This window comes from Chiroxiphia lanceolata, chromosome 6 (genome assembly GCF_009829145.1).
Source record: "Chiroxiphia lanceolata isolate bChiLan1 chromosome 6, bChiLan1.pri, whole genome shotgun sequence".
Taxonomy (NCBI): Eukaryota; Metazoa; Chordata; class Aves; order Passeriformes; family Pipridae; genus Chiroxiphia; species Chiroxiphia lanceolata.
This window is the reverse complement of record NC_045642.1, coordinates 54,244,537-54,265,357: the sequence shown is the minus strand read 5'-3', so window position 1 is coordinate 54,265,357 and position 20,821 is coordinate 54,244,537. Positions and strand designations below refer to the sequence as shown.

At 37.5% G+C, this 20,821-nt stretch overlaps 1 protein-coding gene across 3 annotated transcripts in view; it reads right to left on the bottom strand.

The window, feature by feature from the left end:
• TECPR2 (tectonin beta-propeller repeat containing 2) overlaps positions 1-20,821 on the bottom strand; it is a 39,670-nt gene that overhangs the window by 16,604 nt on the left and 2,245 nt on the right. For 2 of the 3 annotated variants that reach the window (XR_004357511.1, XM_032690235.1), the window contains exons 3-17: positions 18,773-19,057; positions 18,531-18,659; positions 17,991-18,122; positions 16,897-17,054; positions 15,493-15,805; positions 14,555-14,687; positions 12,840-13,265; positions 11,174-12,168; positions 9,439-9,622; positions 7,216-7,389; positions 4,928-5,108; positions 3,627-3,768; positions 2,054-2,294; positions 1,196-1,285; positions 130-363 (exon numbers count right to left, since the gene is read on the bottom strand). Coding sequence is in view for 2 of the 3 variants with exons in the window: in XM_032690235.1 (XP_032546126.1) it covers positions 130-363; positions 1,196-1,285; positions 2,054-2,294; positions 3,627-3,768; positions 4,928-5,108; positions 7,216-7,389; positions 9,439-9,622; positions 11,174-12,168; positions 12,840-13,265; positions 14,555-14,687; positions 15,493-15,805; positions 16,897-17,054; positions 17,991-18,122; positions 18,531-18,659; positions 18,773-18,991 (3,751 nt within the window). In the remaining variant the exon portion in view is untranslated. The remainder of the gene's footprint in view (positions 1-129; positions 364-1,195; positions 1,286-2,053; positions 2,295-3,626; positions 3,769-4,927; positions 5,109-7,215; positions 7,390-9,438; positions 9,623-11,173; positions 12,169-12,839; positions 13,266-14,554; positions 14,688-15,492; positions 15,806-16,896; positions 17,055-17,990; positions 18,123-18,530; positions 18,660-18,772; positions 19,058-20,821) is intronic. The other variant, XM_032690236.1, reaches the window with a different exon arrangement.

Genomic DNA, 20,821 nt, shown 5'->3' with positions numbered 1-20,821 from the left:
CATTATTGTAAGTTACTATTTGATCCAGTAAATGTTACATCCTATATCAGTAAACTGAAGGATACTTATGGAAAACATTGACAGTATGCTACGGGTTAAGAGATATTCTACTCAATAAAAATGTCATACCTAGTTGGGTGAGATCCAGTTTTGTCCAATGCATCCCTGTTGGGCAGCTGGATGAAAGTGTTCTGATAAATATCTGCCCAAGACTATCCAAACCCCAAATGGCATCCTGGCAGGCAGAGTAGTGCACCATCTCGGCCTCCGGTGGCAGCTGGACTGTAGAAGGACGAAACTGAGGATTCTGATCACTGACACAAAACAGATCCTTGTTGCTTTGGCACAGCCACAGAAAGCTTCCTACGGGAAGGACATTTCTGTTATTAAAATAATTCCTAATCCACTCTGAGAAAGCTTACACATTTACTTTTTTTCTGAAAAAAAATGATCAGTGCATTCGAAGGCAAAACTAAAGCTTGTTGGCTATGTTCATAAGGTAAGACTTTGAAGTAAAAATACACATCCTAAGCCATCATTTAGGCACTTAAATACTCTCTCAAATTAAGTACTAAGTGATCTCATTTGAAGAAATGTTTCATTTGAAGAAACTAACAGAAAAAAGACACACGTAACAATGCACTATCACCTCCCTTTATTCTTTTGCTCTTATCCTTTGAACACAAAGTATTCTTTTTCAGCTCTAAATCATATATTTTTGCCAATAAAGCCAGTGTACTTAGATAATGGAATTGCTAACTATTGTACCTAGAAGTTCAATTCCCTAGCGTGGTCTCCGTTTTACTGATGAAATGTGCAATTCTGCTGCAATAACTGTACTGACAGGGGAAACACTCGGTTAGTACAGGCATTCCAGCAGAGCATGCTCCAAGATTTCCTATTACAAATTCTGGTGATTCGTGCATCGGCAATTTAGGGAGTTACTGCTCTTAAAGAACTGCCCATTTCTCTGCTGGATGCCACTCCACACCAAAGGTGAGAGTGAATAATATGTTATTTTAATCTCCAGTAGTTTTACAGACATATTTTCACCGTACTTCAAATACTTTAGATCCCTGCACATAGAAGAGACACCCAAAATTTGAAGTAATTCAGGACATTTAATTACTTACACCATCAATTCCACTCTATTTAAAAATCAGATATTATATGCCTGCACTGTTGATTCACTAACCTTCTTTAGATGAAGCTGTGGAAGCCAACACAAAAATCCACTTTGTGGCAGAAGCAGTACCACGAGGCACAATATTATTCCAATAAGTGCCTTGAAAGAAAGGACAGGGCGGCATTAATATGAAACTTAATTTTCTCTTAGAATTTGTTGTTACTTAAAATGTTACAGTTTGAAAGAAATTCTATTGCGATCAATTATTAAATATCATTTAGACAAGATTTTCTATGTAAATCTTCTAAGAAACTGTTGAGGGGAGGGGGAAAACTTCCTCCTGATACATATGTATACACACAGAGAGAAAACTAGAATTCAGAAAAGGATCAAGGACAAGATTAGTTGTCTTCAACAGGGGACCAATTTGGTCATGAGGTTAAACAATGTCCTAGGCCTATTGTTAGCATTTACCTGGATGAAGAAATGTACCAAATCAAAATTCTATTTTGAGAAATAAAGCAAGAAAAATAAAGCAATTCCTCTACTAGCACTGTAAAACCATAACATTACTGTTTTGCATAGTCACACTGATGGTGAACCAGACTCCATTGTGCTAAATAAAACTTAAGCTTAAGACTGCCTTCTCATCCCAGAGAAGAGACTTCTCATCCCAGAGAAGTGTAGGTGTTAGAAGGAGTTACTTGTGCACAGCTCACCAGCTGACAACGACTTTTCCACAAAAAATATTTCCCTTTAAATGAGAAACTATTTAAGACTAAATGCTAATGAATCATTTAATTTAATTTTTAAACATGTTTGTTAAAGCTGCCCTGACTTGCCACGGGTAATTTTTGTGGTGCTGTAGTTAGTTATTTCCTCCTAATTTTCTTAACTTAAAAATATTAGATGTAAAAACACACCAACCTATTAAGTTTCCTTTTGCTACATGGAATTCATTTTTGCCTGAAGAGATCCAGACTCCACTGCCATTAACTCCGAGGAGGCTGGGCTGACACTGAAGCTGCTGTGACCAAAATGCCATTCGAAGCTTATCAGCCACCTTCTCCACAGGTGCCTGAGCTGCTGTTGCCACTGTATGAGTTGCCTGGATTATTGTCTGGAACAGGCTGCACTGGTCAAACACTACGTAATCAGTGATGCTCACCTGGGGGAAAAAAAAGTCCTCTTGATAATTAATTAAGCTTTTGGCTGAACTGCACAATCTTCTACCAGAAGCTGGTTTTTTTTGGTGTGTGTTCTTTATGGACAGGAAATCTACCAAGAGTTTAGAAAGCTTCAAAGTGCAGGAGGGGAAAAATAAAAAAGGTACATTTTGAATAAGTGTCTTGCTAATAAACCACAATCAATATTAAGCATCAGCTTACAACTCCCTCCTACCCAACAATCCATTTAGAATTCTGCATTTATAAAAGCCCTTCTTTTTAGGATGTCACCTCTTCTCTGCCTCTAAAAACATGTTGAACTCTGCAAACCAAGAGGTGAATTTTCAATTTCCCAAAGGAAGAGAGAAATTTGAGCAGTGTGGCAATTCAAACCACATCACAAAAACTTGTATGCAATACTCCTTTACAACAACCTCATGAACATTTTAATTCATAATGAAGGAGGTGGTCTAAGTAAGCAATTGCCCAAGTTCGGCCATGGACAACTAGGTTGGCAACACTCTGGGATACTCTTAGAAAGGAAGGAAATGCCTAAGAGCACAAAAAGAGAACCAGTTTGCCAATAACCTCAAAGCCAAGATACTCATGATGCCCACATGCAAGAAGAGATTATATATGCACATAAACTGAAATTCTTTTAACTTAGGTAGGCATGTAGACAAACGAATTTTCTGTATAACAATTTTTGTACCCTCTTCTTCCCCACTCCTGTCTCTGGGGAAAACAAGAAAAGCTGGAGAAACCAGAGTCATGAATTCTAAATCAAAACCAGACAGCACTTGCAGGACTGAGTTGTTTTTACCCACATGAGCAGTGACTGAGGCAAACAGCTCCACACAGTTCAAAGAAACCTCAACTGAATGGAAAAATGTGTAACACATTTTTTTTGCACAGTTACTTATTATTTATTTTACTCAGCTAAGGAAAAGGATGGGCACTGGAAGACAAGAGAAGAGACTGCATTCAGCAGGCAGACAATCTGATGCTCTGCCTCAACAGCATGTTCTACTGCCACTGTAAAGGTACCAGGCTACATTCACCATTGATATCACCTGGCAGAGCATTTCTTCTGTTCTTGAAAACTCCTGTGATGCTGCTCTGGATGACCATGGGATGGTTTTTCCCCCCACCCTTTATGGCAGACATGAAAAGAGATTTCAGCCATAGCCACACCGCAGTTTTAATATACTGAATAAAGAGTGCTGTAATGTATCGAGCAATTAATTTTTATCTTAGCATCTTGTAGGAAAACAACACAAATAATATACCCAAGCTAAAAGACTAAACTGAAAGTAAAATAAAAAAATGCCTACTTGCCACCAATGGTTATCATCTCCTTGTGGTTTCTTTGAAACTATACCAGTTCTGAACCAGAGATTGCCATGGATATCCAAAGCCCATAATGTCTGCTGATCTCCAAGGGTTATGCACACTGGTTCCAAAGCTTGCATTTCACTGGAAATGCAAACAAGCAAAAAAATTAAAAACCTTACTTCAAATTTATGTTTATGGTATTTTAAGGAAGCTGTTACAATGCTAATAGCAGTTTAAAATGATTGAACTCAGTGGGGCCAAGCTAAAAAACACATCTGATATCAAATTTTCAAAGTCATTCAGTAATTTATATTTCATTAGTTTGTATAAGTAATAAACATTCAACAATAAAAAAAAAATAAGTCCTTCAAAGATTACTAAAGATTTGAAACTTGGATACAAGTTTCAAAGATAACAAGATAACAATAAAACTAAACAAAAACTATTTTAAGCAATCAAGAGCTGTGTTCTTTGAGTTTTTGATAAAACAGCCTCATACATGTGTCTCCTCCAACTTTCTTGACCTATTCTGAGAACAATATTAGCAGTTCAGGGACCATAAACAGAAAACTCAATCTAACTATATGGCAAAGATAAATGCTGAATTTAGGACTGCAAGTTTTCTGCATAAGTAAACAATTTTCAAGCTCAGAAATACAACAGGTGATTGTATCAGACACTGAAAAGGTAGCAAACAATGCTAGTTCTTTCAGATAACCTTTCTCGACAATTTAAGAACAAATACTGACTGCTTTCTGCAATTTTAACAAACCCCAGGAACACTAAATGTAGCTAAGGTGTAGGTCAGGCAGCTTTGTCATTAAATAAACCAATTAAAGTGCATGCAAATTTCAGGTTTGAACAAGATACTGAGTAGTTTCTTAGACTTTTCAAGGGCCAAAATACCAGGCTGTGAGGTAAGGCAAGTTAAAGCTTCACAATAGAATATTCAGTAGATAAAATCATATGATGACAAGAGCTGGAATTTCTTCCTATACTTGCTTCAAGCTGATGTCACAAGAGAGACTACATTCTAGACTCTCAAAGCCAGCAGTAGAGACTCAGGGCTTTTAACTTGAGCACAAAACAACTACTGCGAGCACAGGATCAACTACAAAGCTAAATATCAACTACACAAAGTATTTATAAAAATCTGTGACTGGATGACCAAGAAAATGCTGAGATTTAATCTCAGGGGAAAAAAAAACAAACAAACCCTCAAATAACTGGTGAGCTCATCAAAGCCATTATGGCAGCAGTACTTAATAAAAGAAGAAATGTCCCACCACAGTGCCATTACCTGACAATATCACTCTTCCACTGCTCTCCCTCAGGACAGAAGCTGCGCACTCCCTCCCGGTACAGCAGGGCCCGCTGCTCACTCAGGGCCCACACTACATTATTTCTGGATGTAACCTGTGACAGTGGATAAGGGCAGTCAACCTTTACTGCTCGGGCACAAGGACGATCCACACTCAGGCCTAGAAATCAAAAAATGAGGATTGCTTTACAAACTTCGGCTTTTTGCAACAAAAAGAGAAGAGATAAAGCAACTCAGCAAAAGAAAATGAGAAGAGGAATATCCTTGACACGCTAACATTTGTCACTTGATCATTATTTCCTTTCTGTAAACTATTAATAATTTCCTCTAATATAGGTGAGTTTACATTTTAAGAAATAAAGCACTGTACATCCTTCAACATCCTGCAGGGCCCACTAGTCATGTTCTGTCATTTCTGTTCCTTTTCTCCCTCTAGTGTCAGTACCAGGAATCTCCATTTATAAAACCTCTATTAGACCTGACAGAAGCATCAAAGGAAAAGCCAGTTAAGGAAGAACTTTTGCCCAAAACATGCCAGGGAGAGAAGCAACCTCATCTGAATAGTGGCTGCAGAGCAATTGCAAAAGAGCATGCCACAGTCTGTAGTACTGAAAGGAGCAGAGAGGTTCTGCTAGCTTTACAGGCACGTTGCACACATCTATATATCTAATCTAGAGGAACATATCTTCTTCACAATTACACTGAAGCTTGATTTACACAGCTCCACGTGAAACACCTCAGGAGACACAGTTTTTGTTTAATCTCATGCTCATTTCTAAACCTCTGAGCACACACTTTTGTTATAAATGTTAGACAAGACAGTGAAGGGAATGAAAAAATCCTGGAGAAACAATTTCTACTGGTTGTCTCACATTAACAAGACATATATACTGCAAATTTACTTCTCGCATCAAAAGACAAATTTAGGAGCCTAAGAACAGCAGAATGTAACCTGATGTAATCAAACCAATCTCTCACATGGCAGAAAAATATTGATTCAAACCTCCACAGAGCCCTGTGTGATTGGCATCAAAAGTTCACTCTTGATCACCACTATCCAAGCTGGCTGGCACTATGCATGTGACCATGGGCAGGGCCACTTGATTTCTCTGTAACTACTACATTTAATTAAAAGAAAGTAATTTGAGTAGATTATCTTCAAAACAATTATGTGTACTTAAACAGTTTTCTTAATCACAAAGAATTTCTGTATTGTGCTATAGTAATTAAATTTTAAAAAGAAAATAGGAGAGCACCAAAATTAAAAGTAAATGAGAATTTTGATAGCAACTCTAAAATGTTGTCCTGCTTTAGTATGACTTACAGTTTCCCCTTTACCTCAGTCTTCCTCATCATTCTCCAGTAATTCCTTCATCATATTATTGGTAATTTTTCCTTACCAAGCCAGCTCTCTGTGCAACACCAGCATGCCCAGGAGTCCTCAATACTTTTCTCCTTTAACTCTAAAACTTGCACCTTCATCCTTGCTCCTTGTATTTAGCATTAATATTGTTTGCATAACACCTTCCAAATGTATCCTCTTCTATTCACTGGAGAACTTAAAACTAAGGCCATGACTTCAAAGTTGACACTGCACTGTGCCTTTTCCAGTCCTTGCCTCATTCACATCCAACAAGAAGGCAGCTGTAAAGATTGCTGCTCCACAGCCCATTCCATTCCTCCATGGCTTCACTTTCTCTATCACATGAAATACATACCACTTGTTTATACTTCCAAAGCACTTCATGATCTGTCTCCGAACACTTTCATTATCAAGTGGTAACTCTTACCTTCAAGAGATCTGTGCTTTTCAAAACACAATACAAATATTTTCCCCTTTTCTGCTCCCATACCTAAATTCCTTCTGAACAGCCACACAATATCTCATCGCCTTTCAAAGTCCTTCTAAAACTGTTAAAGTTGTTTCAGTGCACCATACCACTGTCAAAGCAAGGATATTATTTTCATATTTTCTGCAATCCCTTTCCATTTCTCTGCATCCATCCTATATCCTCTCCATGTCATAAACTCTCTATACTGTAGGTACTCCACTTGGCACACATAAAAAGTGTCCATGAACTGGCTTTTCCACTCTCCTAATTACACAATACTTCACAACTGTTTCCAAACTTTTCTCAGGATAAAAAGGCTTCCCTATGTCCTGGCTGCAGATAAAAGTTTATAGCAAACTGTGGCCATTCTATAGATTTGAAATCTAATGATCTCAGCCTGCAAAAACTCAAAGAGCTTGTAATTAATTCAGGTACCTGTTTGCAGATACAGATCTCCATTTGTTCTGATAATCCAGGCGGTGTCATCACTTAAAGCTACAAATACAGCCTGGGGTAAAGCCTCATACCAGTGGCGTTTTCCTTTTATAGTTACTTTTCCACAAGCAAAGGCTTTGTTAGTCTTCTGCTCAATCTTCCAGAGAAGAGCCCCTATATGAGGAGTTAAGAGAGAACATAACAGCACTCAGCAATTACTGTAACAGGCTCAGCTGATGTGTCCTACCTACACCCAAATCAATGGGAGAGGAAAAGGAAAGCAGTAGCATTAAACAAAAATGCAAGATTAAAAAACACTTGGAATTTTTTTTTTTAAAAGCAAGACCAGAGCAGTGACTAACTTTCCTAAGAACTGCTGAAATGCATATACCATTAGAATATGTGTGATTTTAAAATGTTCAAATGCAAGTTACTTTTCCTCAGTTAAATACCGAGCACTAACAAGCAAGTTCCATGTCAGGGCCAATGCTGAGAGACTAAAGTTCATGGCTTGCTTCTGTCCTAGTCTGGTACATCCTTGGTGCATAAAGGAAGAGGGTTTAATTTTGGTACTTTCACCTTTCATAAATATTAGTAGTAAATCACAGCTTTTGTGGACCAGTCACAAGTGACTGACCAGGTGTGCTGGCCACCCTGCACTGGGCAGTGTTATTACCTTCTCATTACTCAGCAATGCCACTGCACAAATCCTTCACAAGAATTCTCCCCTCATTTGAATTAGCAAGGACAGCTTAGAAAAAGAAAACCAAACAGAAGCCCAAACTTAACTGCTAGTTCATACCAGAACAGTACATTGTCATATTAACCTCCTTTGAATAATTCCACAAAGTAGCATTTGATTCCACTTTGACATTTGTGGTTAACGTGCTCCTGCATTAATACGTCCATGGCAAAAATGCTAGAAGCTTCCATAGATTCAATGAAAAGCTGGGTGAGTTCCTGGAACTGAAGGATAGTAAATGCAGAAGAACAAGCTTTTGCCCAAGAAATCTCTGAGCCACCAACTGTAGCCTGAAACTACCAAGGGCACACTTCACACATGCCCAATTGCTTTGCCTTTTCTGCAGGGACCTGCTTTTGACCACTCTTACGGGTAAGATACTGAGCTGGATGAACCTATGATCTCACCTAGTAAAACTACTCCTAAATTGTTTTAGCCATAACAAAGGTCAGCTACAGATTAAATAGAATTTCTTTCTTCCCCTAAAAAGAGAAGGGAAGATGTGCTTTTAGAAACAATAGGGAAGAAAAGTAGCGGCAAGGCAGGAGAAAAACTAATGGAAATAGCTGAGAAACTTGTATTTTCCCACCAGTCCTGGAACAATCTGGAAGGCCAAAAGTAACAAGTTTATAACCAAAACCTACTTATTTTTTAATCCAACATAATCCTCCTTCCCAACCACTCAGAACAAATTCATATGCAAATGCATCAAACCTTAAAAGGCATTTTTTCTTCAGTATTTAAAAAGAAATCAAATCAACAAATCCACACATATGCAAAAGCAATTCAACATTTACAACAAAAAGAATTTTAAATTTGTCAATCACAGAATGGTTTGGGAGGAAGGGGACCTTAAAGATCAACTAGTTCCAACTCCCCTTGATATGGACAGGGAGAGCTTCCACTACACCAGATTGCTCAGGGCCCCATCCAACCCGGCCTTGAACACTTGCAGGGATGGGGCATCCACAGCTTCTCTGGGCAACCTGTTCCAGTGCCTCACCACCCCCATAGTAAAGAATTTGTGTAGTTCTGTAACAAAAATCAAGGTTTTGTAGAGAAAGGGAGCTCTTCATTCATCTCTGCCTACCACTGAACTGCTACTTCTGAAGTTCACTTCAATCAGGCAAACTCAGGTTGAAAATCTTCCAAAATGCAACATGAACCCATTAGAAAGACAGCCACTTACACTACAACATGGGATGCAGAGGTAGTGAAGTCATGTAACTGTGAGGTGTTTTTTTTTTTTTAAAAAACCAACACATTACTTTTACGTGAAACAAGCCATAAACAACCAAGTTTTCATAAACACCGTATTTAAATAAAAACCAATGAACTGCCTAAGTGGAAATTACATTTGCACTGAACTCTATCTGTAATCTCAAAAATTACAAGTTTCATCTAATTAAACAAAAAAAGCAAAGAAAATGCCCAAGTTTATGCAAGTTTTCGAGGTGACAGGGCAGCAGAAACCAACCTACCTGACGGGGACACTGCCACTTGCTGGACTCCATCCTCAAACTTCTGCCAGCGCAGCCCGGCCGCAGGAAGGGCACTGCAGTACAGGCTGCCTCGGTAGTCCAGGCACCAAATGTACTTTTCTGAAACAACCAGGCTCAGGATGCCATAACCAGGGCCAGAGTACCCCATCCAGCTCTCTGCAAACTAAAAACTGTACAGTCAGAACAGTGTCAGGTGACTTCCAACTGCACAAGAAAACGGGTATATAAGTACAGCACCTCCCATGTTTTGATTAAAAACCGCTGAACTTAAGAATCTTAAGTAACCTTAATCATTGAATAAATTTGCCTTGTGTAAAATAAAAACTACATCTGTCAGTGTTCTCTATGTACTGCACAATAAGACTGCTAGAACAACAGTTTTAGCAAAAAAACCAAACCCCTCCACACTGTCATCCACCTCCAAAAAGTGGAAAATCTTATTAGTTAAAGAACACATACTTAAAGAAAATGGCAGGTGGAAAAAAGGAATACATAAAAAGCTACAGTCTGTCTTTAGTGCAGGAAATTATTCATTGTCTAGGAAGTGATGAGCAAAGGGTACAAGACAGCTAGAGTGCAGAGACAGCTAAAATATCCAACTCCAGTACTCTCTGTATGGTACAGGACCCATGTCTTGCAGAAGTTTGGTTTGCAGGCTGCTGTCTGAAATTTTGATGGCTCGTGTGCCATGAACTCAAGCACTGCACAAGTGACCTGCAACGAAAGGATTAGCAGAGCCTTTCTGAACATGCCACAGTGAGAGAACACAATAACCTGAAACTAGAAGCCTTCTACAGTTTAGGCTGCAGTTGTTACTAGACTGGACCCCACCAACTTGTAACTCAGCCTTTATGAACAAATTCTTGGTTGCTCTCAATTCAAGGCTGTTACAGATCTAAAAAAAAAAAAAAAAAAAAAAAAAAACCACAGACCTAAAAAAAACCCCAACTTAGAAGAACTGCATTTCCTTCTTCAGACTTCTGCTAAAAATTCCAGTAAGTCTGGTAGTTTTGCAGGTTTTATAATTAATTTTTAGTACTTCTTTTCTATAGTCTGATGAGAATTATTGTTTCTGGAAACATTCATCCACAAAATAACAGTGAAGGAAAGAGTGATAACATAAAAATAACAATAAAGGAAAGAGGAATAACAGAAAAATAACAATAAAGGAAAAAGGGATAACAGAAAAAAAGAAACTGTCATCGTTTTAAATAGTTCTAACTGCTGGCTAGGGCACAGAGACTAATCCTTATTTTGAGTGTTTACAGGTAAAATAACCCTTAACCAGGAGCCAGTCATGTGAGATAATCAGCATTAATTCCCCATGAAGTCACTTGAATTTGGGAACAGCATTCACACAGAATTTGGGCTACTGGAGACCCAAACAATGTGCAGTACTTGAGCATGACTCAGTTTTACTGCTCACTCTGTAATGGATGGCTTTCTAACATCATTTTTGTTGAGCTGGGAATAACACAGCCAGAGCAGCTTCTCTTCATTGTAAGCACACATCACCCATTCTGAAGTCAGATACATCACATTTTGTAAGAGTTACGTGTTGCTTTTGGTTTTTTGCTTTACTTGTTTACTCGAATGAAGCGGAAAAAAATTGCTCTCTACAGATTTAAAGGACAGTAATTACAGGAACGCTGCTTTTGAAAAGCTGTTTCTTTTGAAAGTTAAGAGGTACTTTAACTAAACTGAAAACAAATACCTGATCAGATTTTAACAGCACCATTTCATCGGCGCTTATCTTGGCCACATCCTGTGAGCCAGGCACAGCACCAGCTTCAGGCATGCTGGTCTCCGAGGATGAATACGGTAATCCATGGCCATAAATATCCTCTTCATCACTTGAGGCAGATTTCTCAGTCTTACTTTCATGAGTGTCTGCTACCCATTCAGCAGTGCTAGCACTAGATTTAGCTTTGATTGCACTTTCAAAATTCCATCCAGAAATGGAAGCGTTATCCGAACAAACATCGTTAGAGATGTCAAAGCGGAGCGCAGAAGGGTCTGACAGAGTGCTGTGGATTAGGGAGAGCTCCTGCTGGTCTTCCCTACCAATTTCATCACTTTCCTTTGGTGTCAGTGATGTCTGAACACCAAATGTATGGTCACATTCCAAAAACGTCTGGTCTGTAAGGTCTGGCCCTTCAAAAGACTTTTCAGTATCCTGCAGCTTCATTTTATCCAAATCTTCATCTATTTTACACAACATAGGAAAATCCTGCTCCTCCTCTTGGCTCAGCTTTCCAGGACAGCATTCTTTGCTTGCAGAAACCACACTACCATTATATTCACCATCAATACTGCTTGTCAAGTCTTCTGTGAGGATCAGAGGAGATGCAGATGTCAAAGTATCTATAATAGCTGAAGTACCCATGCCACTGTCACTGTTTGGAAGTTTCTGCAAATCAACTACCTCTCCATTTTCTTCATTAATTAGTACAGTTGCTGACTCAGGAGACTGTAGGACACTGAAAGTTTCTGAACCATTATCTTCTTGCAAGATCGTATGGGACTCCATACTGAACATGCTTTCCTGATCTGGAGATCCAGTGCTCAAATGATCAATGCTGCCACTCATTATGCTGGAGGTCATGGAAAAGGAGTCTGCATTCAATGAATGGGGACTGTCACCAGAAAGCTGACGCTCGTAAATTGGTGTGCCTTCCAGAGAGCTGTGGTTTTTCCTTGTCCCACTTTCTGTTCTCACAAAAAAAAAAAAAAAAAAAAAAAAAAGGGAGTGTGTGTAAATAATATTAGTACAATCAAATTCCAATGCAAAGTAAGAAATTAAAGTATTTTTATAACTGGGGGAAGAACAGAGCTAAATCTAAATTTCGACATACTGATTTTTTTTTCAACCTTAACACTAAATGATATATATAAAGCCAAAAAAAGTCTTAACAGCAAAACATTTTCAAGTTGTAACACCCACCATAATAGTAAACAATTAAAACAATCAAGTACTCACACTATTTTAGCAAACTAAAAACAATGGCTAAGAAAGACACTGTCAAATATTCAGAATAAGATTAACAGATATTACACAATTCCAACATAAAAATGGAAACAGAGTCCACTGCATGCTGCCATTAATCCATACATTAGAACTTTGAGCATGTTTAAATGAAGCAAAACAAAATTAAAAGAATAAAACAAAAAGATCTAAAAAGACTTAATCAATTTATCACCTTCAAAACAGGCTTTCACCTGAAATAGAAATGGCCCACAGTGACCCCTCAATTATTTCAGAAGCATGACAATACAACATAAGCAAAGCATGCTAAACAGACCCACTCTCTCCCATGAACCATCAGAAGTGACCATGCTCTAATAACAAGCAGTGACAGGGAAAGTTCTGCCAGACCTACCCTGTTTCTTCTTTCTTTTCTTTTTCACTTTAATTGGCTTTACAATGAGTTCTTGATCAAAATCTTCAGAGCTGATGGTGCTGAACCGTTGTGAAGAAAGTTGACCTTCTCTCTGAGCTTCTGAAAGTTGGTCTGCACACATCATAAAGCTCGAGCCACTGTCCACAGAGTTCACAGAACTGCTCCTGCTTCGTGATTCACTTACTACAGAGCAGCCCCTTTTTCTCATTTCATTGCTCAAGTCTCCCATTCTATCAAAACTTTTCTCAGACAGCGTTGGAGTTTCCAGATCATCTTTCACCGAAGAACCATTTTTATCACCAGCAACCAAAAGGGAAGTAACCATTTTTTTATCTGTTTCCACTGAAGGGCTGGATGATACAGATGAAACTACTGATGATGGGGTCAGCAATTTAGGACTCGTATCTGTTAAAGGATTCAATAATTTTGAATTCACATCTTAAACTGTCCAAAAGAAAAGTATAAATACTAGTTCAAGAATAAATACTAGCATCAGGTGAGTAGGGGCTTAGTCCTTGAAGAGTATTGAAAGAAAAGAATCTTTATGCAAAAAAAAAAAAAAATTCTAAGTTCACAAAATTTTAAAGATATATATATATACACCTACATATATATTTGCACACACATGCAATGTAAACTTCCTGTAAGTTAATCTATATGGAAACATTTTAGTAAAATCAATCCCCTAAACTCCTTATGAAGTTTCTACTAGCAAAATTCTGAATTTATGTTTATGTATAAAGAAAGTACAGGTCTGCAGCTTGGAACTGCATCACACACTGAAGTGCCATCCTATATCTTTACCCTCCTCATTCAAACATTCAGTAGCTTGAAAAAAATCAAGGAAAACTACCAAATAAACCACTGGGGTGATTAAAATAAAATATAATTCAAGAAGGCTCCTTGTAAACTATACTTAGTCTCTATAAGTCTGTGAGTAAAGAACTGCTTAAATGACTAAAGCTATCACTAACATGCAATAATAAGAAGGTTAAGTTCTCCAGCATTCAACAAGACTTCATTGCATATTTACTAGCATTTTGCTAAAACAAAACTAAGATGGAGTGTTTTAAATACACAAGTAGTCCCTTCCAGAGAGTTCTAGTAACATAAATGCTGAACTTAGATGGCAACAAATATGAAAATAAACTCTCAAATTCCTTTTGGAATTTTAGTGAGCATTCTTTGGGTTTATTTGTCAGTTCTTTCTTTTTCATTGTGAGGAAGGCTGAGATTTTCTCCAGAATGTGGGTGGTGACAGGTGGCACAGAATCAACAATTCAGCTATTGAGACTGACCAGTAAAGGGATAACCACGATCAGGAATCCAAACTGCTTCAGTGTCGTGGTTCAGAATAAGGTCTCAAATGCACAGATTAGAGATTCCTCATTAGGATAATGCTGATCCATTCTCAAAAAAAGGGAATCATATTTAATTTCTTAATGCCCCCATTCTCACTACAGCCAAAACAGCAGATAAGCAGATAAACCAGATTTCTAAATATAATCTGTTAAAAGAGATAAGCACCTTTACAGAACCTGGTAGGTTTTTGCAATAATCTGAAGAGTTTTGTGCGGCTTTTTTTTGTTTTGGGTTGTTTTTGTTGGTTTTGGTTTTTTTGGGTTTATATTAAAAAAGTACCTAAGCACCATGTTCCATAAGGTACATACTAAAGCTTACTAATCTATACAAACCTATTGATGACAGTCCTTCAGGTCTACTTGAAATTCTTATTATGTCTCTATCTCCCTTTAAGAGAAAAATCTCATTGTTGGTACAGGACACAGACACAATATCACCATATCCTTCCAAGCCACCAATCAAAGCCTATAAAGAGTCAACACAGAAACAAATAATTGGCATCAGATAACCATACTGTTTGCAAAACATGGTACTCAACAAAACTGTTCACTGGATTTTAATCAACGTATGCAGTTACAGGATAAAGATTTTTATCTTAGCAAAAAGAAAGAAAAGAGAAAAAAGCAACAGGAAAGAGCCCTTTAATCACAATGTAACTAATTTTTATACTAATTTCAATTCCACAGATATATTCACTTTCTCTACCCAGCTAGCAGCAACAATATAACAACTTCAGCAGTACACAATTTGTTGGCAGAAGAATGCCATAGTACAAATGTCTAATACATTTAGACAAAAAGACACTAGTTTGTATTCACTTCTACATGCACTTTCAATAAGACAAAATAAACAACACCTTACTCTACACCAAATAAAGTGTAGTACTTATTTTTTTGCAGACACCAAAGTAGTAGAAGGGAAAAAATAAATAGTTTCAAGCATATTTTATAAGCATAAAAAATCCTTTTGCATTAATTACTAGATTTTAGATTTCTAGATGCTTTGCTAAGCATCAGAATTGATTATGACATTAACACCTCAACTGAAAGCTTTAAATAAATGTAGTTTTTATATATAACATATCGAGCTAGTTTGTGGGTATATGATTGCAATAACAACTTGAAAAGGGAGAGAATAAAGTCTTTTTTTGGTCAGTTTAAGTAAGCAGTTAAACCACAGAAGTATAACGGATAACCCAAACAGTGTCTCATGGCACATCATGAACAAAAACAAGAAAGAAATAAAACATGCACCCACAAGGTTTATCTACCTGGTTCACAGTGTCTAGCAAGTAGATGCTGTATTCATTCCAGGTCAGCACCCATCCTTCTCGGAAAAAACACGAAACAAGCCCAAAGTGTTTCTCTGGAGAGCTGTAACTTCCTCTGTCAGGTGGTTCCAAACGAGGATACAGTTCAAAAGTTTTTATCCCTCCAGCAAATACATCTTTTAATATGAATGTGGCCTGAACAGTTCCGTGAACATCAGACTTCCAGAGACGAAGCCCAGGTCTGGCAGCAAATAGTGTCAGGTCACTCTGTTTACACAGGCCAGGTATAAAACATGCTCCAAACTTGCCAGTGCTAAAATGCAAAAGAATTTATTTTAAAAGCTATACACATAACTTAGAAACAATTTTTAAAACTAATGGTACAAATTTACAACCATAAATTATCAAAAAGAAAAGCGCTTTGATTAAAATATTCAGTCAAATGTCCAAAGTACAAATTTAGAGACAGTAAGACAAGAGCAGTGCTTTCAAATAACAGCAGTTTCCCCTCAGCTTTGCGTGTTAGACACTACATCAATTAAGCAAATTAAATGACTCTTCCTAATAAGCTTCATAGCCTTAATGGCACTATGTCCATCTCAGAAAGATCTTACTATGCATCATCCCTCTCCCAGAATAAAAAACAAGCAAAATACTACCAAACAATGCTAAGAAACTGATAACCTCTGGTTGCAAGAAGCATGGACCAGACCTCAGCTGCTGAAACCTTCATCTCTCATACACAGAAACAGCATTACTGTCACCCAGGAAAACCCTCTTACTATTCATACCCCTGGACAGATACATCAGGGACCTTCTTTCAAGGGTCAATGTCCTCTACTTACAGATATAGTCAGTCATGCTGTTTTAGGACTGGGTTCCCTCTTCCTTCATATCCGAGAGAGATTACACAATAGAAGATGTTAAAGCCACACAAGTTCCTAGTTTTCAAGTCAAATTAAGTGCTTTCTATACATTTTCCCTTTTAATTCACTTCAGTGTATAAGAAAAATTGGGATGCTGACTTGCTTTTAGCATCAAATATTTCATCACCCATTAGACAGACCTGATTACAATGCTCACTCACACCAAGTCACAGTAAACCAAGAGGGACAGCAGAGGAAGTCTGGCAGTGATTTCAGTTTAAACCATGAGAAAACATCTTAAAATATTTTTGTGTCATGGTGCCTTGAAAATACGATTGTCACATATTTGCAAACACATACTCTCTAAATAGGTAGAATTGTCACTTCATGCTTGATCACACAGAGCTACTGTAACTAACTTTGTATGAGCAGTCTGCTGCGTTGTATTAATTTCACTGCTTAGATCACTCTCTCTGTAATCCACTCTGAAATGCTAGCATTAATAGATGTGCCTGCATCAAGATTTTATGAGGGTTACTTTTTTCTGGGCTGTGTTCCAACTTGGTTGACGGATTTCTCTTCTGTGTAAAAAAGTAGAGTGCGTTGTAAAGTAGAGACAAGCAGCACCTTCTGGTTGTAATCCAACTGGACAATCGAAGATGGCTCTTCCAATACAAGGCTGGAGTTGCAAATACCCTTTAGAAGATACAAACAATTAACAAGAGTCAAACCTTCCTAAAAACACAAGGTAGTAATTAACACTCTGAAGAAATTTATAAGCCCAAGAGAAAACAAACAAACAAAAGCTTTTGAACTCTGGTTGCCCAAAGTTCAATTAATATTAAAACGTGGAGTTCATTTATGTAGGCAAGAGGGAGGGAGATTGTGTATGCCACAGTGGCACACCATGAAATTCAATTTCTCTTGGAATATTAGCTAACACATTTCACTTGAAATCAATAGAGGCTCCAGGACACGTTTTCTTCCACTGCCAGGTCATACAGTGCTGAGACAATCATTACACTTGGCAATGTAAACCCTTCTGTCAAAGCACACAAGGGACAGTCACAGATAAATTAGGATAGATGTTGTCTAAATGTTTCTCCCATATAGAAATTCAAATTAGCATTTGTTTTGTTGATATCCCAGCTCTGTATAATAAACAAGATGTTAGAAAAATCCCATTCACTCGCAACACGCATGTGAGGCCAGCAGCACCCAAATATAAGTTTCATTCTACACTCCAGATTCAGATGCTGAACAATTCTGGGGAAATGACTTCATCTATAAAGTCACATCCTTCAAAAGTACCCTTTCAAAACAAAAGAGAAAGTACTGGCTGAATGCTGAAGGAAGATACGGTAGTTATTCAGACAGAAATTTGAAAAAAGAGAAGGATCACTACTTCTTTTAATATATATTACTTTTTATAAAAGGTAAGGCAGTTGTGAAGGATATCCAGTGGTTGTCATGTGGGTGTGCACACACTTTGCCAAGTGTACACATACCAATAAAACCATCCAATTAAATACACCACACTAAGCAATTACCTAACTGCTAGATATGTAAACACACAAGCATTCTTTTAGGAAAATGTAAATGTGAATTAAGGTCTCTACAACAAATGCTCACCTGGTCTAGGTCTAGGGCAGAGTAGACAATCTTTCCTTTGTCATCTCCAGAGAATAATTTCATTCCATTGGGACTCCAAGCTAAAGCTGTAATGCTACTTTTGTGGATGCCAGCAACATCAAATCTCCGGAGCTGTGAAACAATACCAAAGCAATACAGGAATGAGGTGAAGAGAAATGGAGGCACAAAGTCTATTCAGTGACTCTTGCCTGATTTAATTGGAGATCAAGTACAAAAGTGGAGGTCATTCTAATGTTTATTTAGCACAAAAAACCTAAAGACAAATCCAAAACCCCCACCACTGAATTGATCAGTTATTACACAGGAGAAATCTCTCAAAAGCATATTTGATTAAATACATTTTTTGTAATGTAAAGCATGCTTACATTCAAGCTTAACATATGAAGCCTAAAACATATTCACAGATACTTAATCAGGCAAAACTTGCTGTGTTCCACTATTACAAAGAATCACAGTAACATTCTACTAGGATTGGCTAAACTAAACCTCACAGAAGTTTAGCCAAATGCAAAGATTTACCTGTTTGTTTCTTCCAGGTAATGAAGACACAAGCTGAAAAACTGCAACCCGACCTGAGGCTGTACCAACAGCAACCAGATCATCAAAACAACTCAGCAGCTTTACAAAAGTAATAGATTCACACTTCCCCTGTTGAAACAAACCATACCAAGAACTCACAAAGTTAATGAGACACAAACAGGAGATCAATTCTGAGCAACTCAGCTTCATCAGAAGAGACAACAGTAAAAGTTGGTATTTACCTCAAAATTGTATTTTTTCATCTGGTTTAATTGTCTGCAGTAGAGATAAAGCATCCCAATGCTGCTCCCCACAGCAATGTAGTCTCCATTGGTATCAAGTGCTGTGAGATACACCACAATAGAGCGAAAGCCTTTCTGGATCTTTGTAGGAATGGCATTGAGGAGATAATATAAGGGACAAAATTCCTTAAATATAACCGGTGAAGCCACAGATGCCATAGCAAGGATTTGCACCAGCAATTTTAAGGCTGAAATAAACACACCTACTCGACCACATAAGGAAATCTGAAAGGCAAAAGCAAAATACATGTCATTTACTTGTTAACAGAGAGCCACCATTTAGCAAGTAGGGACTAAAAAATTCTCATTTTTTGCTTTTTATAAAGGAAAAGCAAGCTAAACTCTCATAGTGAATGTAGTTATTCTTAGAAGAACTTTCTTCTTAACAATTAGGTGTATTTCTCAGAACATCTAAGGATGCATGGTAACCACTAAATATGGGATAACCACTTTTTCTAGCAGCTGTAAGCTTCTCAAAGTTGAATTCAAATGCAGTATTTCTTCTCCTCTGCCTAGTGAAAGAACCACAAGGCCTCTGACACGGAACAACCCACGTGATATATTTCTTCATCTATCTGCAACCTCTACCCTCCATCCAACAAGTGTCAAGAGCATGGGACATTGACTGTGTCAGACAGTGCTGTAAGATCAAAGCAGCAAACCAGTATTTGTGCTCCACTCCTTAAGGCCCCACAGCCCAAGAAAAAACATGGCTGAGAAACAATTCACTTAAAGCTACATCTGCTATATAATCAAATAATAACCAAAACATAAAGTGGTAGGAAAGGGGCAAAGCAAAAATTGAAGAAATCCCATTTTGACAGATCCAGGAAAATATCCATGTAGCAACTGTTTTTAGAAAGATAAGGAGCAAACAGAAAAAAAAGTACCATATGCCCATGTTTTCTTTTATGGATAAGCAAATAATTTCATGCTTGTGAGCGACACTGTAAATATACTTAGAGGACAATATCTAAGAATAACAGAAACAAAGAGTCTGTTTGCCTTCTTTGAGGAGAAAAAAAATGTAGCCATCGCTCATCACAGTAATAACATACTGGTTTCTTCAGAAAAAGCTGCTATGACCATGACAAACTTAAAAATATTCAAAATATTTATTTAAACCCAGAATTTTTCTCGTTGCAACAACCTTGACGAGAACATTTTGCAGCAGTTCTCCTTCAGCACTTGCTACTTTCTATCAACAGTCAACTAAATAAAAAGAGAACCCACTGCTAAAGTCTCCCATTTGTTGTTGTAAATAGGTTGTTTTGCAAGTTTAGTAATTTTGCTAGTTCATGGTCTTTTATTCTTTTTCTTCCCTTTTTTTCTGTTAGAATAAAATCCAGTCCTGAGTCTCACATGTACAAATCTTCCTCTGTCTAGTCCAACTTCCACCACTACCCAGCTACTGTCTCATGAATTTCATGTATTTTGTTTTTCAAGTCCCCTTTGCGACTCCTACAAATCACATCTGTCAGCATCTGAAGCTGCTCTTGTAGCTGGAACCACCTCATACTCCCCAGTTGCCAAAGGACCTTCCAAGTCTTCAGAATTTATCCTCTCTGTTTCCATCACTTCCCCTTTCAGCTCAGCTAAACCATTAAAAACTTTGTAATTCTTTACAAACTACGGAAATATGCTCATTTGTATTATCAAGAAAAAGACTATTACTCTTTCCTCTACAACAACTCTATCTGCAACCTGATGCATGTTTTGTAAGTTTACATTCAATTAAAAAAAAAAAAATTAAAAAAAGGGAAAATTTGGTAAAGTTTCCCTTCCCACCCACAGAAAACAAGGGGAGAAATTATTTCTTGTCACATACTAAGTTAAGTTTAAAAACTGCTGTTAGGTTAGGGTTCTCACTCTTCATATAATATGCAATCTTATTTCAATATTCTCTGATGAGAAAATTGTAATAAAATGAAATTCGCTTTTTTCCTCTATAATCCATTCACCCTGTAAAATCAAAAAATGTAAAAACTT